Source organism: Dermacentor andersoni, chromosome 2, assembly GCF_023375885.2.
Source record: "Dermacentor andersoni chromosome 2, qqDerAnde1_hic_scaffold, whole genome shotgun sequence".
Classification (NCBI taxonomy): Eukaryota; Metazoa; Arthropoda; class Arachnida; order Ixodida; family Ixodidae; genus Dermacentor; species Dermacentor andersoni.
Genome location: NC_092815.1, coordinates 229,068,168 through 229,088,665, shown reverse-complemented (window position 1 = coordinate 229,088,665; position 20,498 = coordinate 229,068,168). Strand labels below are relative to the sequence as shown.

Genomic DNA, 20,498 nt, shown 5'->3' with positions numbered 1-20,498 from the left:
GCGCCGGCGCGCGAATATCTCGGAAGCCACGGAGCGGCGCGCCCGTGTCCTTGAAACACTTCCAGATGGCGCTCGCCTCCGCCGCAGCGAGGGGAGCTAACAAGCAAAGTGATTTGCAACGTCTGGCTAATATCTGTGGACAGGAAGGCAACAATTTAGGTTTGAAATTTAGTGTTAGAAAATCAGGTGTTATGGTATTCAATGAAAACAGTGAACAGACAGTGGAGATACAGGGCCAAGAAATACCTCGGGTAACAGAATATAAATACCTTGGTATATGGATAAACGAAGGCAATGGATATATGGAAATACAGGAAAAAAACCATAACAGTAAAGGGGAAGAGAAATGCAGCCATAATGAAGCACAGAGCGCTATGGGGATACAATAGGTACGAGGTCCTCCGAGGTATCTGGAAAGGTGTAATGGTTCCAGGACTTACTTTTGGAAATGCGGTTGTTTGCTATAAATCAGGGGTACAATCAGGACTCGACGGGAAACAAAGGTCAGTGGGTCGCCTCGCATTGGGCGCTCACGGGAAGACTACAAATGAAGCTGTGCAGGGTGATATGGGCTGGACTAGTTTTGAAGTGAGGGAAGCTCGCAGTAAAATTGAGTATGAAGAACGGTTGAGGAATATGGAAGAAAGTGAATGGGCTGGGAGAGTGTTCAGGTATCTGTACAGGCAAAACATTGATTCACAGTGGAGGAAAAGAACTAGGAAGCTTACCAGCAACTATGCGGCCTGTAGGGTGGGCAACACAGCAACAAAGAAGGTCAAGCGGAAAGTCAGAGAGGCTGAATTAATCTAATGGGTGGTGGCAATGGAAAAGAAACCTGCCATGAGTAACTACTTAATAGGAAAAAACGAAATCAGGAAAGAAACCATTTATGATAACTCAAAGGGAAGCGCATTAATTTTCGAAGCGAGATCGGGATGCCTTCGAACACGCACTTACAAAGCGGTATATAAGATGGAAGAAGAAGCATGTGCTTGCTGCGTTAAAGCTAGGGAAACTATGGAACATGTTTTATTAGAATGTGAAGACGTCTACCCAGCGGTCGATTTAGGCACCACTGGCCTCCTTGAAGCCCTTGGGTTCACCGGGAGCAGTGGTAAAGCAAACATGTGCGCAATAGGCATTTGTAAGAGGCGATTGGAGGATTGGTGGAAGAAAAGTAGGGAAACGACAAAAGACGGAGACGTACAAAAGCACAGTTCGCAATAGGGGATCAGAAAATTTGGGCGTGGTAGTTCATAGTGATTTTTTTCTCCTTTTTTCATTGTTTAACCTAGGTAGGATATTAGGCAGTATAGTAGCAAGAGCTTGGTGGCGCAACCCACCGCCCCGTTTCAAAGGGGACGCTCATAACATCCATCCATCCATCCAGCGAGGCTCACGCAAGAGGCCGCGTTTCGACCAGAAAGCCCGCCTTCGTGCATAGCGTTCGCCGCGAGCGCTTCCCGGTAACCGTTACGGTTACATACGCTGCAGTTGCCGGGAAGCGTGAGGGGCACTCGGGGATGTTTGAGTGCTGTCGCGTTTCACTCTTAAAAACGAATCATAAGCGTCCTCCAAATTTTTATAGTTGTTATGTAATGAGCCATCGTACGCGTCTATGATAACAGAGGTGGCAGAATACGAATGTAGCGGTGTGCTTGAATCTTTCGGCGTCACTCGGAGCTCACAATTTCCGCTTGTGTTCAGGACACGCGAAACATTTTTACCGATAGCCTAGCAAACTGCATGGTGCTAGGGGAAAAAAAACAGGAAACGAGCCGTTGGACCGTGGCACTATCCGGCGCTTCTAAGAAGCGTAGAGCCGAGGACAAGTGCTGGCCGCGTATGGGTCACTAATTCCTTGCCGCACCTGTCCAGCGTTGAGACGAGGCCCACGGTGCCCAGCAGGTAGGCGAGAATGCTGAGCACTGGCGGCTCCAGCTCGGCGCCCTCCTGCAAGGTGGCCGCTGTCTGCCAGAGCTCCAGCCCTGCCAAGAGTCCCTGAGCCCAGTAGCCCAGGCACGCGCAGCCACGCTGCAACGTCGCCGTGCTGCCGCGGTGTCGAAGAGGCGTTCGTTCACTGCTCGACCGAGCCGCGGCTGCCTCCAAGTCGACTCGATCCACAACCCTAAAGTGACCTGTCGAAGAGGAAGACGTGCGTCAAAGAAATCCCACTTTACGCATAGAATGTGGGTTCTGTTTCGGTCCATTGATTAGTATCACATTAGAAACAAATACACGAGAAAAGATAGCGAGGAAGCAATAGCGAAGGTCCCGAAGCAGAAACTGTCGAGTAGACCTCCAATAAAATTTGTATGTAAGTTAATTTTATCTACTGAAATAACAGCGAAAGGCTGTGCGGTGTGCAAGCAAATATGTAAGTCTTGCGAAGTCGCGTTCCATTTTGAAGCCGTATAAAGCTCGCGAAACGAGGAGGGTGCTGACAATATGTGTGTTGGCGTTCTTCCGGAGTGATGGTGGACTATGCGTCTGATTAGGCGCACGTGTGTGCGCCATGGTTTGGTTAAGTCCAATAGCCAGAGCTGCTGGTCGGTTGTCTCTTGTGATGATAATGCCCTTTAGAAGCACCTGAATGGTGTATAGCATTAGTCAGCGCCCAGTGAAATCTTGGCTCGTCGTTTTCTTCCAGACCAGTGCGCATGCGCACGGCAGCTCAGCGGCGACACCAGTACAGCATGCGTGCGCACGACCAGCTATTGCCAGCTGCAGCTGGCATCCGTCGCCGAGTCGACTGAGCGGAGAGTTGGCACTACCTCCACTTCGCTTGGTTGTTTTTCCAGCCAAAGGGCACTTCCGCGTCTTTAGACACCCTCTGAGCTACCGCAAGCGAACGACTCAAGTGCCGTTGACAACGGGACGACACGAAGACGACGGCGCTAACGGTGACGTCGCTTACTGGCGTAGAGCCTACGTGTATAATTGCCGTCCGAATAAACCAAGTCAGCGGCGCAAAATGGGCGACCATAAATATAATTTATCGAAGGAAAACGGTACAGCGTAGATTCGGCGCAGACCAGTAGTGAGCTCGTCGTCGTCGTCAGACCAACCGATGCCTTTGGGCGCGCGACTTCCCCTTGGTTCATTCATTACAGCTAGTTACAATAACGAAATGTGACAGTATTTCTTCGCGTTTATTGTCGCTCATTGTTGGAAATTACAGTTAATTTGCCGGCGGAAAACGTATAACTTTTTACGAATACCCAATCTTATCTCTTAACTTTTCTACGGCATAGACGTTCGCAGTCTGGGCCGTCATGGAGAATAGATTCCAACCAAGTGCTTTGCAAAAGCACCGAGTTGAAAGTTTTCCTTCTTAACTCTTCGACAAGCATTAACTCTTCTCCACATGTCGGCTTCAGTCTTTTTCGTCTTTTTGCTACCACACCAGATGAAGTTTATCACGAGGTATTAAAGCTAAATAAACGGGGCTAGGTATAGATCATGTTCAACCAGTTATTGCTAAGGTTATAGCTCGTGACATATTACATGTTGTCGACAAGATCAAGAATAAAACATGTAAAACAGGGGTGATTCCACAACTTCAAAAGGCCAAGGCAGCTTCAATGTTTAAAAAGGGTCGGCATAATAATTTCGTTTCTTGTCGATCTAAGCTATACAGCGGTTCTTGAGTAAATTATTTTAGAAATTCTTAGGAAATCGAATAAAAAACTGTCTTGGAAAGTTAGGCTCCATCACATAAGCAATTTGATTTTTGCCCCACTTATTTAACATAACTTGCATTACTAGTCTTCACGAACGAAATAAAAACGTATAATGACAAGGGGCTTTCGGCAGCAGGCTTTTTCGTGTATTTAGCGAAAGTATATTTGGCAGGATTACACACGCTTTTTAAAAACTAGAATGATTAGGAATTGGAAGGCTTCTACGCAACTGCTTAATCGAACTTGCACACGTAGTCAAATATGCAGATAGCTTATCGTTTCCGGTAGCAATTATTCAGAGGTCTACATTCGGTCAGGTGTTTTTTCCACTGCATGTAATAGATTTACCTACTTGTATCAGCCACTGCTATTGCATTTTTTTCTCCGATGACAAGACACTTTATTTATATCATAATATCTTAATTAACCTTACAGCAATACCGAACGTGGACATTCGAAACATTGTACACGGTGCCGTAATAATTGTCTCGAAGTAAAAGTGGCGAAAGCAAAATGCATGCTTTTTCACTCGTATCTAAAGCAGACAACACAAGTGAGCTGCTCTTAAGGCTTCATCTTATCGCCTGGTCATGTTGCCTAAAATCGGACCTACATTTGAAATTTATTGTTCACACCAGAAGACTGACTCGCAAAATTGCATTTGAGTTATGCGTGCTAATCAAGGCTCACTCTTAATTTTGAACAGCACATCTTGATCTCTCTCTACAACGCTTTTCTGTACCGTCCCCTTAATTACCGTTTATTATCATGAGAAAGCACTGACTTAGCGCCCCTGACATCCTTGGACTACCTTCAGAACCGTATGCCCGTTCGCATAATAACTTTCAGTTCATATCCATCTGCTTACCCGACTTCTTCTTCGGTCCAAATGATCAATTTTAATATTTTGCGTTCTTTCCATAGTACCCATGTCCTCAGCTTTTAAAAAATGCATATCACTTTGGGATGTGTGACTTTAAAATGCTCATTGAAATTATTTTCATTGTCCGATAGACCGGAAAGTGGGCGTCCCCGTCATTGGTACTTCATTTATTCTGAAGCGTTCATGGCATGAAATCAACTTGTGCTCAACACAAGTTTTGGTTTTCGATATTGAGATTTTCTGTTTTATGTAGTGCATCGTACCATTATTGGGGGGGGGGGGGGGGGAGGTTCTGTGGATCTCGTCCGCTGCTCTTTTGTTTGTTCTTACTGGCGCAGCCTCTTCGTACAATACTTCGCGCTCATCAAGGTCCTATCTCGTGCCTTTTTTGGCGTTGGTCATGATAAAACGCAAAGGATGTCGCGAAAGCATAAGTTTTACTGCAACTTCTACTGCGCAGAGGTGCTAAAGGACGTACGGGTCACTGCTTGACTCTTTTATGTTTCTCTCTGCACTCTATCAGTGGACTCGTGATAGGTAGAAAAAGAGATTTCAAACTGAGAGCCGAAGGAGAGCAAGAAAGGAAGGATAGAAGAAAAAAAGAGAAAGGCTACAGCAAGGCTGACCACACACTAAAAGAGTGTAATCCTGAGGATATTTTGATAAATCTAGCAGTCTCACAGCACTGTTTCGGAAGCACCAGAAAGACACACGAACCGATACGGCTTCGATTTGTTTGGCACAAAAGCAAGAATAAGAACAGAAATTGCCCCCCGCAACCTCTTCTTCTTTGGCCTCCTAGCTTGCGCTTCAATTTTTTTTTCTACAAGCGCTCTATTGTAATTTTTCTCAGAATGCGATTTTATGACAGTTTCCTACCTTCCTCTAAAGAACAGCCGGGCGTATGTGAAATACATTTTGTGATATATTTGAGTTAGTGCCCAGCGCAACTTTGAAAATAGAATGAATATTAGCAAGCCACTTGGAGTTGAGGAAATAAAAAATCATGCAAATCCCACGTACTGGGGCAATCAACGCAAGGGAATGTTCTTGTGCTGCTTGCTTTGATTCACTACAGTGAGCGGTGATGTTGACGGCGAATGCTTAATTTCTTCAGAGTTTAAGGCAATACGAGAGCAGTGAGTTGTTGTTAAACGTTGCCTTTCGTACGCCACTGTTGTTTGTCAGCGTAGTAAACAGAACACACAGGGGGAGGTGTTTGCCTGAGGCGTTATCCTGCGCCATATTTCATAACCTCTGAAAGGGCCGAACATATTGTTGGGTGTACGTTTCATAACTACAACAGGATTATGAGGCACGCCATAGTGGCGGACTCCGGGTTAATTTCGACACCTTGATGTTCTTTAACATGTCCCTAAATCTAAGTGTACGAGTGTTTTTTATTTCGCCCCCGTAGCTGCCAAGGTGGGGATTATACCCGCGACCTCGACCAATGCCATGGCTGCAAAGCTTTCGCGGCGGGCATAGAAGTGTTGATTTGACGGTCAACCACTTCAGTGGTGCTGCCTAGACCCTACGGTTCACTTTAATGAGGCCCTGCTTCTGCACGCCATGCGTAAGTTGCACGCTTGAGAATTAGGCGTAGCGTTTATTTTTCAAAAATAGCAGAAAAGTAGCGTAGTACACCTTGAAATTAAATTTGCACCGCTTGCCCGTAACCATTCTAGTGGCTATTGTAGTAGCGTTTCCTTGCCTTCTCACGACACCTTTTCCCATCCCTCCTTGTATGGGAACTGCGAGCGAAAAGTGGCAAGGCTGTTAGTCAATCGTTTCGCGACTCCGTCAGTTCCACCCGTTCTCTATCTCCTTCCCCCCTCCTCTCTATCATTACATGTAGCTTCCCTCTGGACTTGCACATTAGTGAAAAGGTAAGCGCTGAAGTTCCTCCAGTGCTTTTGCGAGGGGTCATGGATAATTACAGCTGACAAGAGGCTAATGTGTTCACACCCAGAAAGCTCCAGAGGGCATTGTGAACATTCGACGCGGGGCAAAGGTCCAAACGAGTTTATCGCGTCACTGGATGGATGGATGGATGGATGGATGGATGGATGGATGGATGGATGGATGGATGGATGGATGGATGGATGGATGGATGTTATGAGCGTCCCCTTTGGAAGGGGGCGGTGGGTTGCGGCACCAAGCTCTTGCTATTACGTTGCCTTATGTCCTACCTTTTGTCACGAGCTCTCGTGACAAAGGACAGAAGGAGCGCGAATGACAAAGAATGACGGGGGTGGAGAAAGAGGACGACGACGTTCGGCGGGCTACCTTTGGACCGCTCCGAGAAAAATTCCAACCGCTTGCCTTGACGTGGTTTGCATTTTTAAGTAAAGGGTTCGCGCGTAACATTTGGTGGAGGTGCGGGGTAACAGACACTACCGACAACGGAGCCGCCAGTACAAGGCCTTCGTAGAAGTCGCCATCTTGCCGGTCTTTTGCCCTTGGCCACCATCATGCCTCGAGACGAAGATGCTTTTAGTACTGCATCGGCAGGATAAGCACTGATTCAGCATTACCTAGAGCCACGTACGTTCTCCGCAAAGGCAGGGGAAGATGGCGATGAGTGGCTCACGCATTATGAGCGGGTAAGCCAGTACAGTCACTGAAATGCTGCCTCCCAACTGAGGAACGTTGCTTTCTTTTTGACCGACACGGCGATGGTCTGGTATGACAACCATGCGGACGGACTAACTACCTGGGCCTGTTTCGTTGAGGAGATCAAGAATTGTTTTGGCGATTCGGATGCTAACAAGAAACGAGCGGAATTAAAGTTAGCTCAGAGGGCTCAGGTCCCCGGAGAGACATGCACCACATTCATCGAGGAAGCTGTAAATTTGTTCAAGACCGTAAATCCTCGAATATCAGAAGAAGCTCAGGTGAGACACCCTTTAATGGGAATCGCGGAAGACGTATATAACTTCCTCATTGGAAAAGACAACTTGCAGCCGTATCAGACGTGATACGGCACTGCCGTACCTTCGAAACACTGGAGACTCGTTGAATTACACCGAAATTTGGAAAGCTAGCTAACGTCACGACTCTGGCCAAGAAAGTGTGCTTTCTGTTTCCGAGGATACAGTTGTGCCCGCTTTATCCACGATCCGTGTTTCTGTTTGTTCAACTTGCAATCCATTTGATGCCGCAGGGGATTCTGTACATGTGAACTGCCTAAAGAAAAATGTGTTGGTTCCGCATTGCATGTTATTGGTGCTGAATGGATGCATAGGGCTGTGGGTTATAAATTGTTCTACTGAAGCAACGGTGCTGCCTCAAGGCTTAAAGCTTGCCGCACTTCAAGAAGACTCGCCGATACCCATGGCAGTGCTTACAGAATATGCGGACACAGGAGAAGACGGTAACATGCGCTCTGTGAATTCAAAGATCCTTTGCATGGTTGCTAAATCACTCAGTGACCGTAAGCGTGAGACGTTGGTAGCCCTCCTTGCAAAACATTCCTCAGCATTCGACTTCGCGTAGAACGACAGCCCGACATCAATCCCTGCTTCTAGAACTCGTCACCGCATCAACACACGGTCTGCTCAACCAATTCGACAAAAACCCTATCGTGTGTCGCCCGCAGAGCGCAAGATAATCAGACATCAAGTCGAAGAAATGCTAAGCAAAGGTGTCATCCAATAATAATCTAGCCCTTGGGCAGCACCAATGATATTGGTGAAAAAGAAAGACGGTACGTTGCAATTCTGTGTTGATTATCGACGCCTGAACGCCATTACTGAAAAAGACGTGTACCCACTCCCCCGAATTTACGACGCGATCAATTGCCTTTTTGTGACCTCTTATTTCTGTTCTGTCGATCTGCGGTCAGGTTACTGGCAAATTGCCATGCACAGTGATGATAAGGAAAAACAGCATTTGTAACGCCCGACGGCTTATTTGAATTGAACGTCACGCCATTCCAACTGTGCAACGCTCCCGCAAAGTTCAAAAAGTTCATGGACACCATACTGCGCGGCTTGAAATGGGAAATGTGCTACCTGGACGACGTTGCGATCTTCGGGCGAACATTTAGTGAGCATAACAAGTTCCTGGAGTTGGTGCTGAACTGCTTGGAGAAAGCCGGCCTTGTCCTGAATTCGAAGAAGTGCTATTTTGGTGAACGACAAGCTCTTGTGCTGGGATATCCGGTCGATAAGGAAGGCATACGAGCAGATCCACAAAAGACTGCGGCTGTACAGGCATTTAAGGAGCCTCACGGTGGGAAGCAGCTACAAAGCTTTTTAGGCTTATGCTCCTACTTTCGCCGATTCATTCCTAGATTTGCTGACGTGGTCCATCCTCTTACATGCCTTCTCCAGAAAGGCGTTCCTTTTGAGTGGGCAACAGAGTGTGACTCATTTCGCCAATTAAAGTTCCTCTTTACATCACAGCTTGTTCTTCGCCACCTCGATCCCTCAGAATCTACAGTGTTTCCCACCGACGCGAGTGGTGTTGGCATCGGCGCTGTGCTTGTTCAGCGCATCGACGGAAGTGAACACGTGATGTCGTACGCTAGAGCTCCATGAGTCGCTCCGAGCGTAATTATACAGTGACCGAGTAAGAGTGCTTGGCGGTCATCTTCGCGGTGCAACTATTTCGTTCTTGCCTGTACGGGCGCCCCTTCATGGTGGTCACGGATCATCACTCACTGTGCTCTCTCGTGAATCTTCGGGACCCTTCTGGTTCACTTGCACTTGGTGCTCCACGTCTACAAGAGTGCGATTTTGTTGTTTCGTACAAGAGCAGCCGACGACACGCTGATGCTGATTTCCTCTCTCGGATACGACTTCCAACGACTGAATGCGACGCTGACAACTTCGATCAATACATCGTCTTTACATCTCCGGAATTTCCTGATATGGGTACCTTCATATCCGAACAGCAGAAGGACGACGACAGTTTGCAGCCGTTCTTCGCGACCTCACGCGAGCCTTCAGGAAATAGCCGCTTTCGCCAGCGTGACGGCGTCCTGTATAAGAAGAGCTACTTGACCACTGGCGCGCGCTACCTTTTGGTTGTCCCCAAGAGCCTCCGCAGTGAAGAACTATGCGCTATCCAGGATGATCCAACCTCTGGCCATCTTGGCTCTACAAGAACGCTCTACCGTGCTCGAGAGTGCTTTTACTGGCCCAAGATGTATCGCGATACCGAACGGTACGTCGCCAGCTGCACCGAACGCCAGCGTTACAAGCGACCTCCAAGCACACCGCATGGTCGACTTGAACCAGTTACGCCTTCCAGCGCCCATTTCGAACAAGTTGGTATAGATCTCCTGGGCCCCTTCCCGCGATCCTCCAACGGCAATCGTTGGATTATTGTGGGTGTAGACCACCTGACCAGTTATTGTGAGACGGCAGCGCTGCCATCGGCAACAGCAGCAGAAGTCTGCCTTTTCCTATTCCATCATTCGCCGACACGGGCGTCCTCGAATTATAATCGGCTATCGTGGGAGACAATTTACCTCAGTTGAAGAGACCCTTCGTTTGTATTCAGCTAGCTTCCGACATTCGACGCCATAACATCCACAAATCAATGGTCTAGTTAAACGTACAAACAGAACGCTTGTCAACATGCTATTAATGTATATCGAGTTCGCACATAAGAACTCGGACAGTGTCTTGCCTTTTGTCGCCTATCCAATAAACACCGCAAGATATGAGACCACCGGTTACTAAGCGTTCTTTCTGCTTTATGCTCGGCCACTTCGCTACACGCTCGACACCATGTTTCCTTACTTCGCTCATGACGATGACTCTATTACCAAGATCCTCTGTCGAGCAGAAGCGCGACGCCTTGCTCGGCTACGCACCCTCGCTTCGCGAGACCGATCAAAGATCCGCTACGACGGCCGTCGCCTGCATGTATATATCGATCCTGGTGACCTTGCCTGGCTCTGGACGCCATTACGGAAGCGCGGCTTCTGCCAGAATTTCTTGGCACACTATGTTGGACCTTACATTATACATGAACGCCTTAGCGAGGCCAACTATCGCATTGCACGCCTCACAAACAGTGGACGACACTCGACCAAAGCCCAAGTCACGCACATTGCCCGCCTGAAGCCTTACAATTAACGAGCGACTGATTGACTTGCCCGGTGGGCTTCGTCTGCCAATGAGGAAATGTCACGAGCTCTCGTGACAAACGGCAGAAGGAGAGCGAATGACAAAGAAGGACGGGGGGTGGAGAAAGAGGACGACGACGTTCGGCGGGCTACCTTTGGACCACTCCTGGAATAAACGCCAACCGTTTCCCTTGAGGTGGCTTGTATATTTAGGTAAACGGTTCGTGCGTAACACTATGGTAAAAAAAGAAAAGTAAATAAAAAACCCACCGTGAATTCTCATCACAAAGCTTTCTGAACCCCTACTTGGAACTTTGCTTTCCGTAAGCCTCCGTTGTTGGTCGTTTCCCTACTTTTCTTCCAGCAATCTTGCAATCCCTCTTACTAATCACTATTGCGGAGATGTTTAGCTTCCCTCTGCTCTGCCTGAACCCAAGGGCTTCAAGGAGGCCAGAGGCACCTAAATTGACCGCTGGGCTGATATATTCGTATTCTAATAAAGCATGCTCCATCGCATCCCTAGCTTTACCGCAGCAAGCACATGCTTCTTCTCTCTGTTTGTATCTCGCTTTATAAGTGGGTGTTCTAGGGCATCGTGACCTCGCTTCGAAAAGTAACGAGCTTCCCTTTGAGCTATTGTAGATTACTTCTTTCCGCATTTCGTTTTTTCCTCTTAAGTAGTTACTCATGGCAGGTTTCTTTTCCATTGCCGCCACCCATGGCATAATCTCAGCCTCTCTGACTTCCACCTGACGTTCTTTGCTTCTGTGTTGCTCACCATGCCGACTGCATATACTTGCTGGTAAGCTTCCTAGGGTTCTTTTCATCCACTGTGAATCAATGTTTTTCCTGTACAAATACCTGGGACAGTCTCCCAGCCCATTTACTTTATTCCATACTCCTCACTCGTTCTTCATAATCAATCTTACTTTGCTTCCCTCCCTTCAAAGCTTGTCCAGCCCATGTCACCCTGCATAACTTCATTTGTAGTCTTCTCATGAGCACACAATGCGAGGCGTCCCACTGACCTGTGGCTGCCATCGAGTCCTGATTGTACGCCTTACTTCGAGGAAACAACCGCCTTTCCAAATGTAAGTCCTGGAACCATTACACTTTTCCACAACCTCCGGAGCACCTCCTACCTATTGTATCCACATAGTGCTCTGTGTTTCACTATGGCTGCATTTCTCTTCCCCTTTGCTGTTATTGTTTTTGCTGAGTTTCGATGTATGTAGCCGTCGTTTGCACATATACCAAAGTATTTATATGCGTTTACCCTAGGTATTTCCTGGCTTTGTATTGACACTATCTGTTGCTCTGTTCCCTGCTTTCATTGAATACCACAATACCTGATTTTCTAATGCTAAATTTGAGACCTGAATTCTCGCCTTTCTGTCCACAGATATTATCCACACGTTGCATACCACTTTGTCTGTTAGCTAGTTAGCTAGCAACACATTGTCGTCCGCATTAAATAAACCTGGGAGCTGCTGCTCTACTACTGTACCCACCCGTTTGTATGAGAGATTAAACGTGATATTACTTCATTCTAGCGCACTCTCCATCCTCACCATGTGCATCATAAACAGCAGTAGGGATGAAGGGCACCCCTGCCTCAGTCCCTTGTTGATATCAACTTTCTCCTCGCTCCTAATCCCTTTCCATTCAACGAAAACGGCGTGTTCTAGGTAAATCTCTCACAAAAGTAGTAGACAATCCTCACCTAAGCCTTCCCCTTCCAGAATGTCCCACAAAATGTTGCGGTCTACGTTGTCATACACTCCTGTCTAATGTCTAAAAAAAGCCGCACATAACCGTGTCCTTTCTATTCTGGATATTTCAATAGACTGACTAAGGAAAAATATGTTATCATCCAGGTGCTTATCGATTCTGAAGCCAACTTGAAGTTCTCCCAATATGGCCATTATTCTCTGCCCATGCTTGCAGCTTTAAATGAATTGCCTGCATTGTTAACCTATGTTTTACTGATGTAATGGTCAACGTTCTCTACGAGTAAATTCTATCTGTCTCCCCCTTGCCTTTATAAATTAAATTCATTCTACTTTCTCGCCAACTGTCTGGTATTCGTCTATCTTTTAAGGTTTTTCCTATTGCCTTCAGCAGGACTTCCTTACTTTTTGGTCCTACTTCAATAATTAGCCTAATGGGAACCTCGTTTAGCGCTGTGGCTATGCGCTTAGGAATTTTCTCTTCGGCTTTCATCCAGTTGCAATTTGTCAGTACCAGCTCTCTTTCCACCTGGTTCTCTTTCATGCTCTCTTCTTTCTCGAATGCCACCTCGTCATTGCATTGAAAGACTCGGCTGTTATTTTTAGAATGTAATTTAATGCCGTCTCCCCTTGCAGTTTGTTTTCATCTTCATCTAGCATATGTTGTAGGATTGTTTTAGACTTCCTGTCTCATCAGTTTATGTGGTTCCAAAATATTCTAGGTGCGGCCTTCTATTTCTCACGCATTTCTGGCAATTAATGTTCACCTTCACTTTTTTTCTTTGCTCGCACGAGTATTTGAACCATAAATTTTTCTCCCGGCATATTGTCCATTTTCTGGCTTCTTCATCCTGCGGCAACTGCGCCTTCTTTGCCTGCCTGTGCTCTCGGGATGCTTTCTTTCGTTCGGCGATCGCTTCTCGTATCTCCCTGTTCTACCAGCTTTTCGGTTTCTTTTTTTCTTTCCAACGAGCATGTTGCTTTTCGTTTCGTATTTCTGTCGTAATTGCTGCTATGCTGCTATACCCTTCCTCGTCAATGACCATTTCTGTCAACTTATCACGAATTCTTTCTATCATGAGACAGTAATTAATTGTTGTTGCAGGTTATCCTCGTTATTTCATATCAGCGTTATCCACAATAACGAGGATATATTGCTCACAAAGATCTAGCATTGACTTCCCGTTGCTGTCGCTATAGCCATCTAGATCCTGTATGTGGGCATTCGTGTCACCTAATACGATAATTTTGGCCTCAGTCCTGAAAGCTTTAATATCAGCGCTTAGGCATTCCACTAACTCTTGATTCTTCTCTGTGCAATTTTTCGCGGTCCAGAAATGCATTACGCACAGCGATGTTTTCCTTCCACTCATTGTACCTGATAACCAAAGGCTTTTGACATCTTGAATTTATTCTTTTCCATTTGGCTCCCTGATGGATGAGCATTACGACTCACATCCCTTTCTTTCCGACTTAGTTCTGTTGCACCCTTCCAAAACATAATTCTCAATAACTGGCGGCTCTTAATTCTGAGTCTCCAAGGTGCGTTTCTGTAGCCGCATACAGACCTCTTTGTTCTCAATTTGACTGCTCCTGAATCTCTACCAACTTTTCCGCTCTTCTTCCGCCCTGCATATTTAAGTAGCCTATTTCACGGCGATCTCTCCTTGTTTTCCTCCTTTTTATGTTATTGACGGCTATGTTCCCCTAGGAGACCTTCTTCATTAACTACCTACTCTGGCCTACTGAGCGCCCGTGGGCCCCCTAAAAAAGCTTGTCACCAGCCACTTCTCGTCCAAGTTTGTGATTGAAGTGGATCCCGTCTCGTTCAAAACCACCACACCTTCTCACTTCCCTGTTTACTTCTACAGCCTCGAAACGTTTCTCTGGGCTTATTGTCCGTGTAGCCGCATGAGCAGCCACAATGGCTCTTTGCACGTGACTGTCACGTACAGGCACCTCCGGCGCCGTGCACACCACGATCTGCAGCTGAGGGGACATCTCGCGCAAGTCGTCGACCTCCTTCGCCTTTGCGCTCTGCCGCGCTCCTGTCATGCTTAGATACGCTCTGAACCAACCCCCGACGCGGTGCGTCAGACAGCAGTAGCTGCAGCAGCAACCGCGGCAGCAGTGGGAAAGTTGAAGGTGGAGGCAAGGGAAGCTTCGCTTTAATATAAAGCATGTCATGTCGGCAGTTGAACTATGCAAAAAAAAAAAATGATAGGCGGATCGCTAGTATTTTTTTTATGCATTGAAATAAGCATAAATCAACGTGTGTAGCGTACCTTTGACCTTCACTTCGCAAAATTCGATAGCTCTGCGACTAATGGTTCTGTGAAAAAAGCTATGCACAAACATCGCAAGAAATGAGATGCATTTTTCTAAAGATCTTGAGCTTTAGGTACAGCTGTACTATTACTGACACCATATCAAGAAACTAAACAGGACATCCATATTTACGACTATTCTGATACCAATTCTCTTATGCCGCCTTTCAAAGTCTCGCACCACCTTAATATCTTGCCGATTGCATACTCTTTCACTAAACATAGCCTCGTTGATCGCAGGCAACATTAACGTGCTCATGAACACCTTCTACGCTGAAATGTCAAGAAACACAAAGATCGCAGCATTTACACTTAGGGTTACATAATTTTAGCCAAAATAAGCACTTATTACGAAAAATTCACTGTGATATACATTTGAAGCTCGCTTCTAACTGGCACCAAACATTTGGCCATGAAACTTCCTTTCATATTTCCCTGAAATTTATTTCTTCATCATCATCATCAGCCCGTTTTATCATTAGACTGCAGTACAAAGGCCTCTCCCTGTAATCTCCAATTACCCCTGTCCTGCGCCAACCGGTTCCAACTAGCGCCCGCGAGTTTCCTAATTTCATCGCTCCACCTTGTCCTCTGTCGTACTCGATTGCGTTTCCCTTCTCTTGGTACCCATTCTGTAACCCTAATGGTCCAACGGTTATCTACCCGCCGCATTACATGACCTGCCCAACTCCATTTCTTTCTCTTGATGTCAATTAGAACATCGTCTATATCCGTTTGCTCTCTGATGGAAACCGCTCTCTTTCTGTCTCTTAACGGAATGCCTAGCAATCTTCGTTGCATCGCTATTTGCGTGGTCCTTAACTTGTTCTCAAGTTTCTTTGTCAGTATCCAAGTCTCTGCAACATATGGCAGCACCGGTAAAATGCACTGATTGTACACCTTCCATTTCAATGATAATGGTAAGCTTCCAGTCAGGAGCTGACAATGTCTGCATTATGCGATCCAACCCATTTTTATTCTGTGAATGTCCTTCTAATGATCAGGGTTTCCTGTGAATAATTGACCTAGGTAAACGTACTCCTTCCCAGGCTCTAGAGGCTGACTGGCGATCTTGAACCATTGTTGTTCCCTTGCCCGGCTATTCATCATTATCTTTGTATTTTGCATATTAGTCTTGCACCCCACTCTTACACTTTCGCTGTGAAGGTCCTCAATCATTTGTTGTAACTCGTCCCCAGTGTTGCCGAACATGACAATGTCATTGGCAAATCGAAGGTTGCTGAGATATTTGCGGTTGATTTTAGCTCCTAAGCCTTCCCAGTTTAATAGCTTGAATTCTTCTTCCAAGCCCGCCGTGAATGGCATTGGAGAGAGTGTGTCTCCCTGGCTGGCCCCTTTCTTATAGGTATCTTCCTGCTTTTCTTGTGTAGAATTAAGGTAGCTGTAGAACCTCTTTAGATATTTTCCAAGGTATTTACGTAAGCGTTCTGTACTCCTTGTTTACGTAATGCCTCTATGACTGCTTGTATCTCTACTGAATCAAATACCTTTTCGTAATCTATAAAAGCAATATAGAGAAGCTTATGGAATTCTGTGGATTTCTCGATAACCTGATTAATAACATGGATGTGATCCATTATAGAGTATCCCTTCCTGAAGCCAGCTTGTGCCGTGGTTGACTAAAGTCCAGTGTTGCCCTTATTCTATTGGATATTATTTTGGTAAATATTTTATATAATACTGGGAGTAAGCTAAGGGGCCTATAATTTTTGAATTCTTTAATGTCTTCTTGTTGTGAATTAGTATATTGTTTGCATTCTTCCAGCTTTCTGGGACACTTGCAGTCGTAGACACTTCGTATATAGAGCCGCCACTTTTCCAAGCATTATGTCTCCTCCATCTTTTATTAAATCGACCGTTATTCAATCTTCTCCTGCCGCTCTTGCTCGTTTCATGTCTTGCAAGGTCCTTCTGACCTCGTCGCTAGTTATCGGAGGAGTTTCTGTATCCTGTTCATTACTGTTTCTAATGGAGGTGTCCTGACTCCTCTGGGTACTGCACAAGTCAGCATAGAATGCTTCCGCTTCTTTAACTATATGTTCGAGATTGCTGATGATATTACCCGGCTTCTCTTTCAGTGCATACATCTTGGTTTATCCTATGCCAAGTTTCTTTCTAACTGATTTCACCGTGCGTGCATTTGTGTGTGTAAACAACTTCGTGTTGTTTCTTACATTGTATATCGCTTTTTTTACTCATTGGTTGGATGGCTTGTTTTATTTCTCTACTGTATTAAATGTCTAAAACCAGAGTAGCTTATTTCGTTTCCATTTCTGAAATCTGCTGCATTTTTATCACTAATATTCTTGTTCACCATGTCTTATTCGCCGACGATATTTCTCGCCCAAGGTACGTGGATGTCGCGTGCCTAATTTCAAGTTATGTTCGTTTGCTTGTGCCGTTTTTTGGACATACAATGTTCACAATTTTTACAACTCTGATTATTTCGAATTCGTTCTGATCGCAGTTAAATTATAGCCCTAACGTTACCCAAGACTGCACCCAGAGCAAATTTCATAATTTTTCCGGCGCCAAGCGGCTCAAATATGAGAAAAAGCTTTCCAATTTTTGACGTCACACTGCCTATCACGCGCTTTTGTTTCGTCGGGAATATCAAAAGAACAAAAGATAAACAACGGGCATGCACTTCCGAATTCATTTTCTCGAATTATAATTAGCCATATTCCACTAAATAATGGAGATGTATGTTTCAAGGAATAGATTACCAGCTTCAGCTTTTTCATTTATGTTCACGTAATTTCCACTCTCAACAAAGACCTTAGGCAGAAATGGGATTACACTGCCGTCGCAAGGCGCACATAGAAAGAAAAAAAAATTTATTGCGATGACGCACACACAAAATGACGGCATTCCACATGCACGCCAGAGAGATAGCGATGGCCGCCGATAGCAAAATGTGAGAAATACGGTCAGATTGTACGCCACAAATCGATAGATACGCCTGGGTTTTAATGTTTCTCTCCGCGGTGTACTTTTAATTGTTCGCCATGGCAGTGCGTGAAGAAATTTGAGCAAAGCAGATTTCATACCTGGAGCGGCCTCTACATAGAGCTTCGCGGTACCCTGGCTCTTCTTGCATGCGAGCTCGCCGGGTCTGAGGAGCACTTCGTCGGTGGCGTCCGGGACCCGCCGAGTTGGCGACGGCCTCCGAGACTCGTTCCGCCCTTGGCCTCCGTGTGCCGCGTCACCCCGGCTGCAGTCTGCACGTTTGAGGTCGTCACGACGGTGAGGAGGCTCTGGCCAGTTTCAGGATTAAGTCAGCAAGTGTGCATTGGGGACATTACGAAGCACCATCGTCGTGATGTTTTCGATGAGTGTATTCGATGGAAGCTTATTAGGCGCGTTGTGTGCAACTCGGCGTTCGCCAAATGTGATGTTTGTGGGAAATTAAGCATTTGCAGAATGCACGAATCTTGCGGTTTCACCCAGGCTGCCGCGCATGAAAATGATGGAGCCAGCAGACCCAAGCATTATGCTGGATCATCTAGAACTCTATTTAATATATAGAGGGTGTCCCAGCTAACTTTAGCCAGAGTTTAAAACGACGCGAATGCCATGTAGCTGCGCAGAACAAAGATAATGTTGTATGCCGTCGCTCGGAGATACTGAGAGTATTTTTTGCATTCCGTCTAATTTACATAATTAGTCCTAATTAATTATTCAACATATCAAATATTATAATTACATGAAAAGTGTCAATGAGAAAATTGTATAGCAACATGAAAAACTCCTGATACAACTTTCTATTGCTTAATGCGTGCTACATACGCTACATACAAGTGTTTTTCCGAACGGGAAAGAAGCCCGCGAATGCACGCGAAAATACCGCGCGACTGGCCACTCTAGGCACTTTGCGTGCATGCGCGGGCTTCTTTCACGCTCAGAAAAACGTGTTTATGTATTACAATTTATATGTGTTCATATCACTTTAGTATATTATTTCAGAACTTAATCAAATAATTAAGACTAATTATGTAATTAAGCGGAATGCAAAATATACTCTGAGTATCTACAAGCGGCGGCGCACATTACCTCGGTTCTGTCCAGCTACGTGGCATTTGCATATCTTTAAATCTCGGTACACAATAGTAGGGAAACCCTGCATATGTATAGCTTCTAGAAAGCTGTGGGAAAGCTGTGGCTGTTATCGCAGTTGGTGACACAGACTGACTGTGAGAAAGTGCCAATTTACTGTCCATTTCAATTTTCCAGAATAGAGCCATACCAAATGCGAGAAACAAAATTGAAAAACGCAAAATATATTCGCAATACTCAAGCTATTACAAATGCCTGATATGGTCATTATTGAAAAACAATATAGGCACAATTTTTTTAATCTAATTTAACATTTCTGATAAAAATGATAAAGACAGTGCTTTCCGGAAGCTATTTAGAAAATATTGTTCCATACGAAAACGAAAAATACATTCATGCGAATGTTCGAATACACTCATTGTCTGCTGAAATTTAATTTGAGCCTCAACGCTACGCAGCAACAGCACTATGAACCTTGAAGACATAGCATTTCACCTATGTTTACGTGTTAATAGAACAGTGTAGCGGTTTGTGTGAATTTCCGCAAGTAAGACAGTCATGGAGAACATCAACCATTTGTATGAAAAAATGAAAGATGGTGAAATTTCTTTATCGGGGGGGGGGGGGGGGGGGTGTTAAGCAAAAGATAAGGTTGTGGTGAACGTCGCAAACTTTGATCGTAAATTCGGCTTCACGCATGACATGAGGACGGCGAATGCAAAACTAAGAGCTTATTGCAGCTCAACCGATATCACAGCTAATGATAGTACGCTCTTCGACATCCAGTCCTTCGGGTGCCGTAGGCGACCCCACAGACATGCCGAATCAGAACCAAGCACTTGGTTGTTTTTTCGGGCAGCTGGTGTTGGCAGTAAGAAGGCAGCGCAAGAAAGAACGCCGGACTTGGTGTCCTTTTTGGATGCAGGCACATACGTGATTGCCTGGCTTCTGAAAGTGCTTTCGTTCACCTTAAATTTCTTTTTTGTGTTTCTGAACAGTTTACTCTTGTGAATTAAAATATATGCGTCGGTGTGCCGCCATCGTCTAGTGAGTATTATCACACGTCTGTGGCCCCAACAACCGAGCTTCGTGTCACGGCATTATTTGTTTTCTTTTGTTGGCCACACACACCAGCACTCGGCGAAGCGCACCTTTCCACGCAACCGGCATTGCAGCGCGAGTGCGGTCCGGCTTCCCGTTCCTCCGACGTGCTGCGGCCACGTGTGGCCGCGAAGGCGCACGGACTCGTCACAACGTGCTCCGACGGGGCAGCGATAGTGGCCCAGTTCAGCCGCAGTCAGCACGTGAAGGAATGTAAAGTGATGCCAGTGATGCTGCTCCACCTTCCGAAAAGTCGGATTGTTTTTAATACTGTATTTTTGGACGGTGGCCTTCGGACGCGACCGTATCGAGTGGAAGACTTTCAGGACGCCCTTGCTCAGTTCACGTTGCTTTCTGAGGGAGATGCCCTCCGGACATTCCAAGCGAATCATGCGTGGGTAGTCAGGCTTAACAACTCAGTGCCCGTGAAGAAGTGGTTGGAAATGAGCAACATCAATGTCAAGGGGCGGCGATACCTCGTTGTCGATCCTAGCAAGCACCAAGTCCCTGTGAGGGTGCACTGGGTTCTGCGCAATGTCCGTGGCGAAGAAGTGGGTGCCGCATTTTTGCCGTATGGCCAAGTGTCTTGCCAAAAAGAGGGCGGTGGCAGCTTCA

At 45.9% G+C, this 20,498-nt stretch overlaps 1 protein-coding gene across 1 annotated transcript in view; it reads right to left on the bottom strand.

Annotated features, from left to right (window-relative positions):
- LOC126539819 (uncharacterized) overlaps nt 1-20,498 on the bottom strand; it is a 53,149-nt gene that overhangs the window by 17,348 nt on the left and 15,303 nt on the right. The window contains exons 2-3 of the mRNA XM_050186645.2: nt 17,777-17,947; nt 1,871-2,138 (exon numbers count right to left, since the gene is read on the bottom strand). Coding sequence (XP_050042602.2) covers nt 1,871-2,138; nt 17,777-17,947 — 439 coding nt within the window. The remainder of the gene's footprint in view (nt 1-1,870; nt 2,139-17,776; nt 17,948-20,498) is intronic.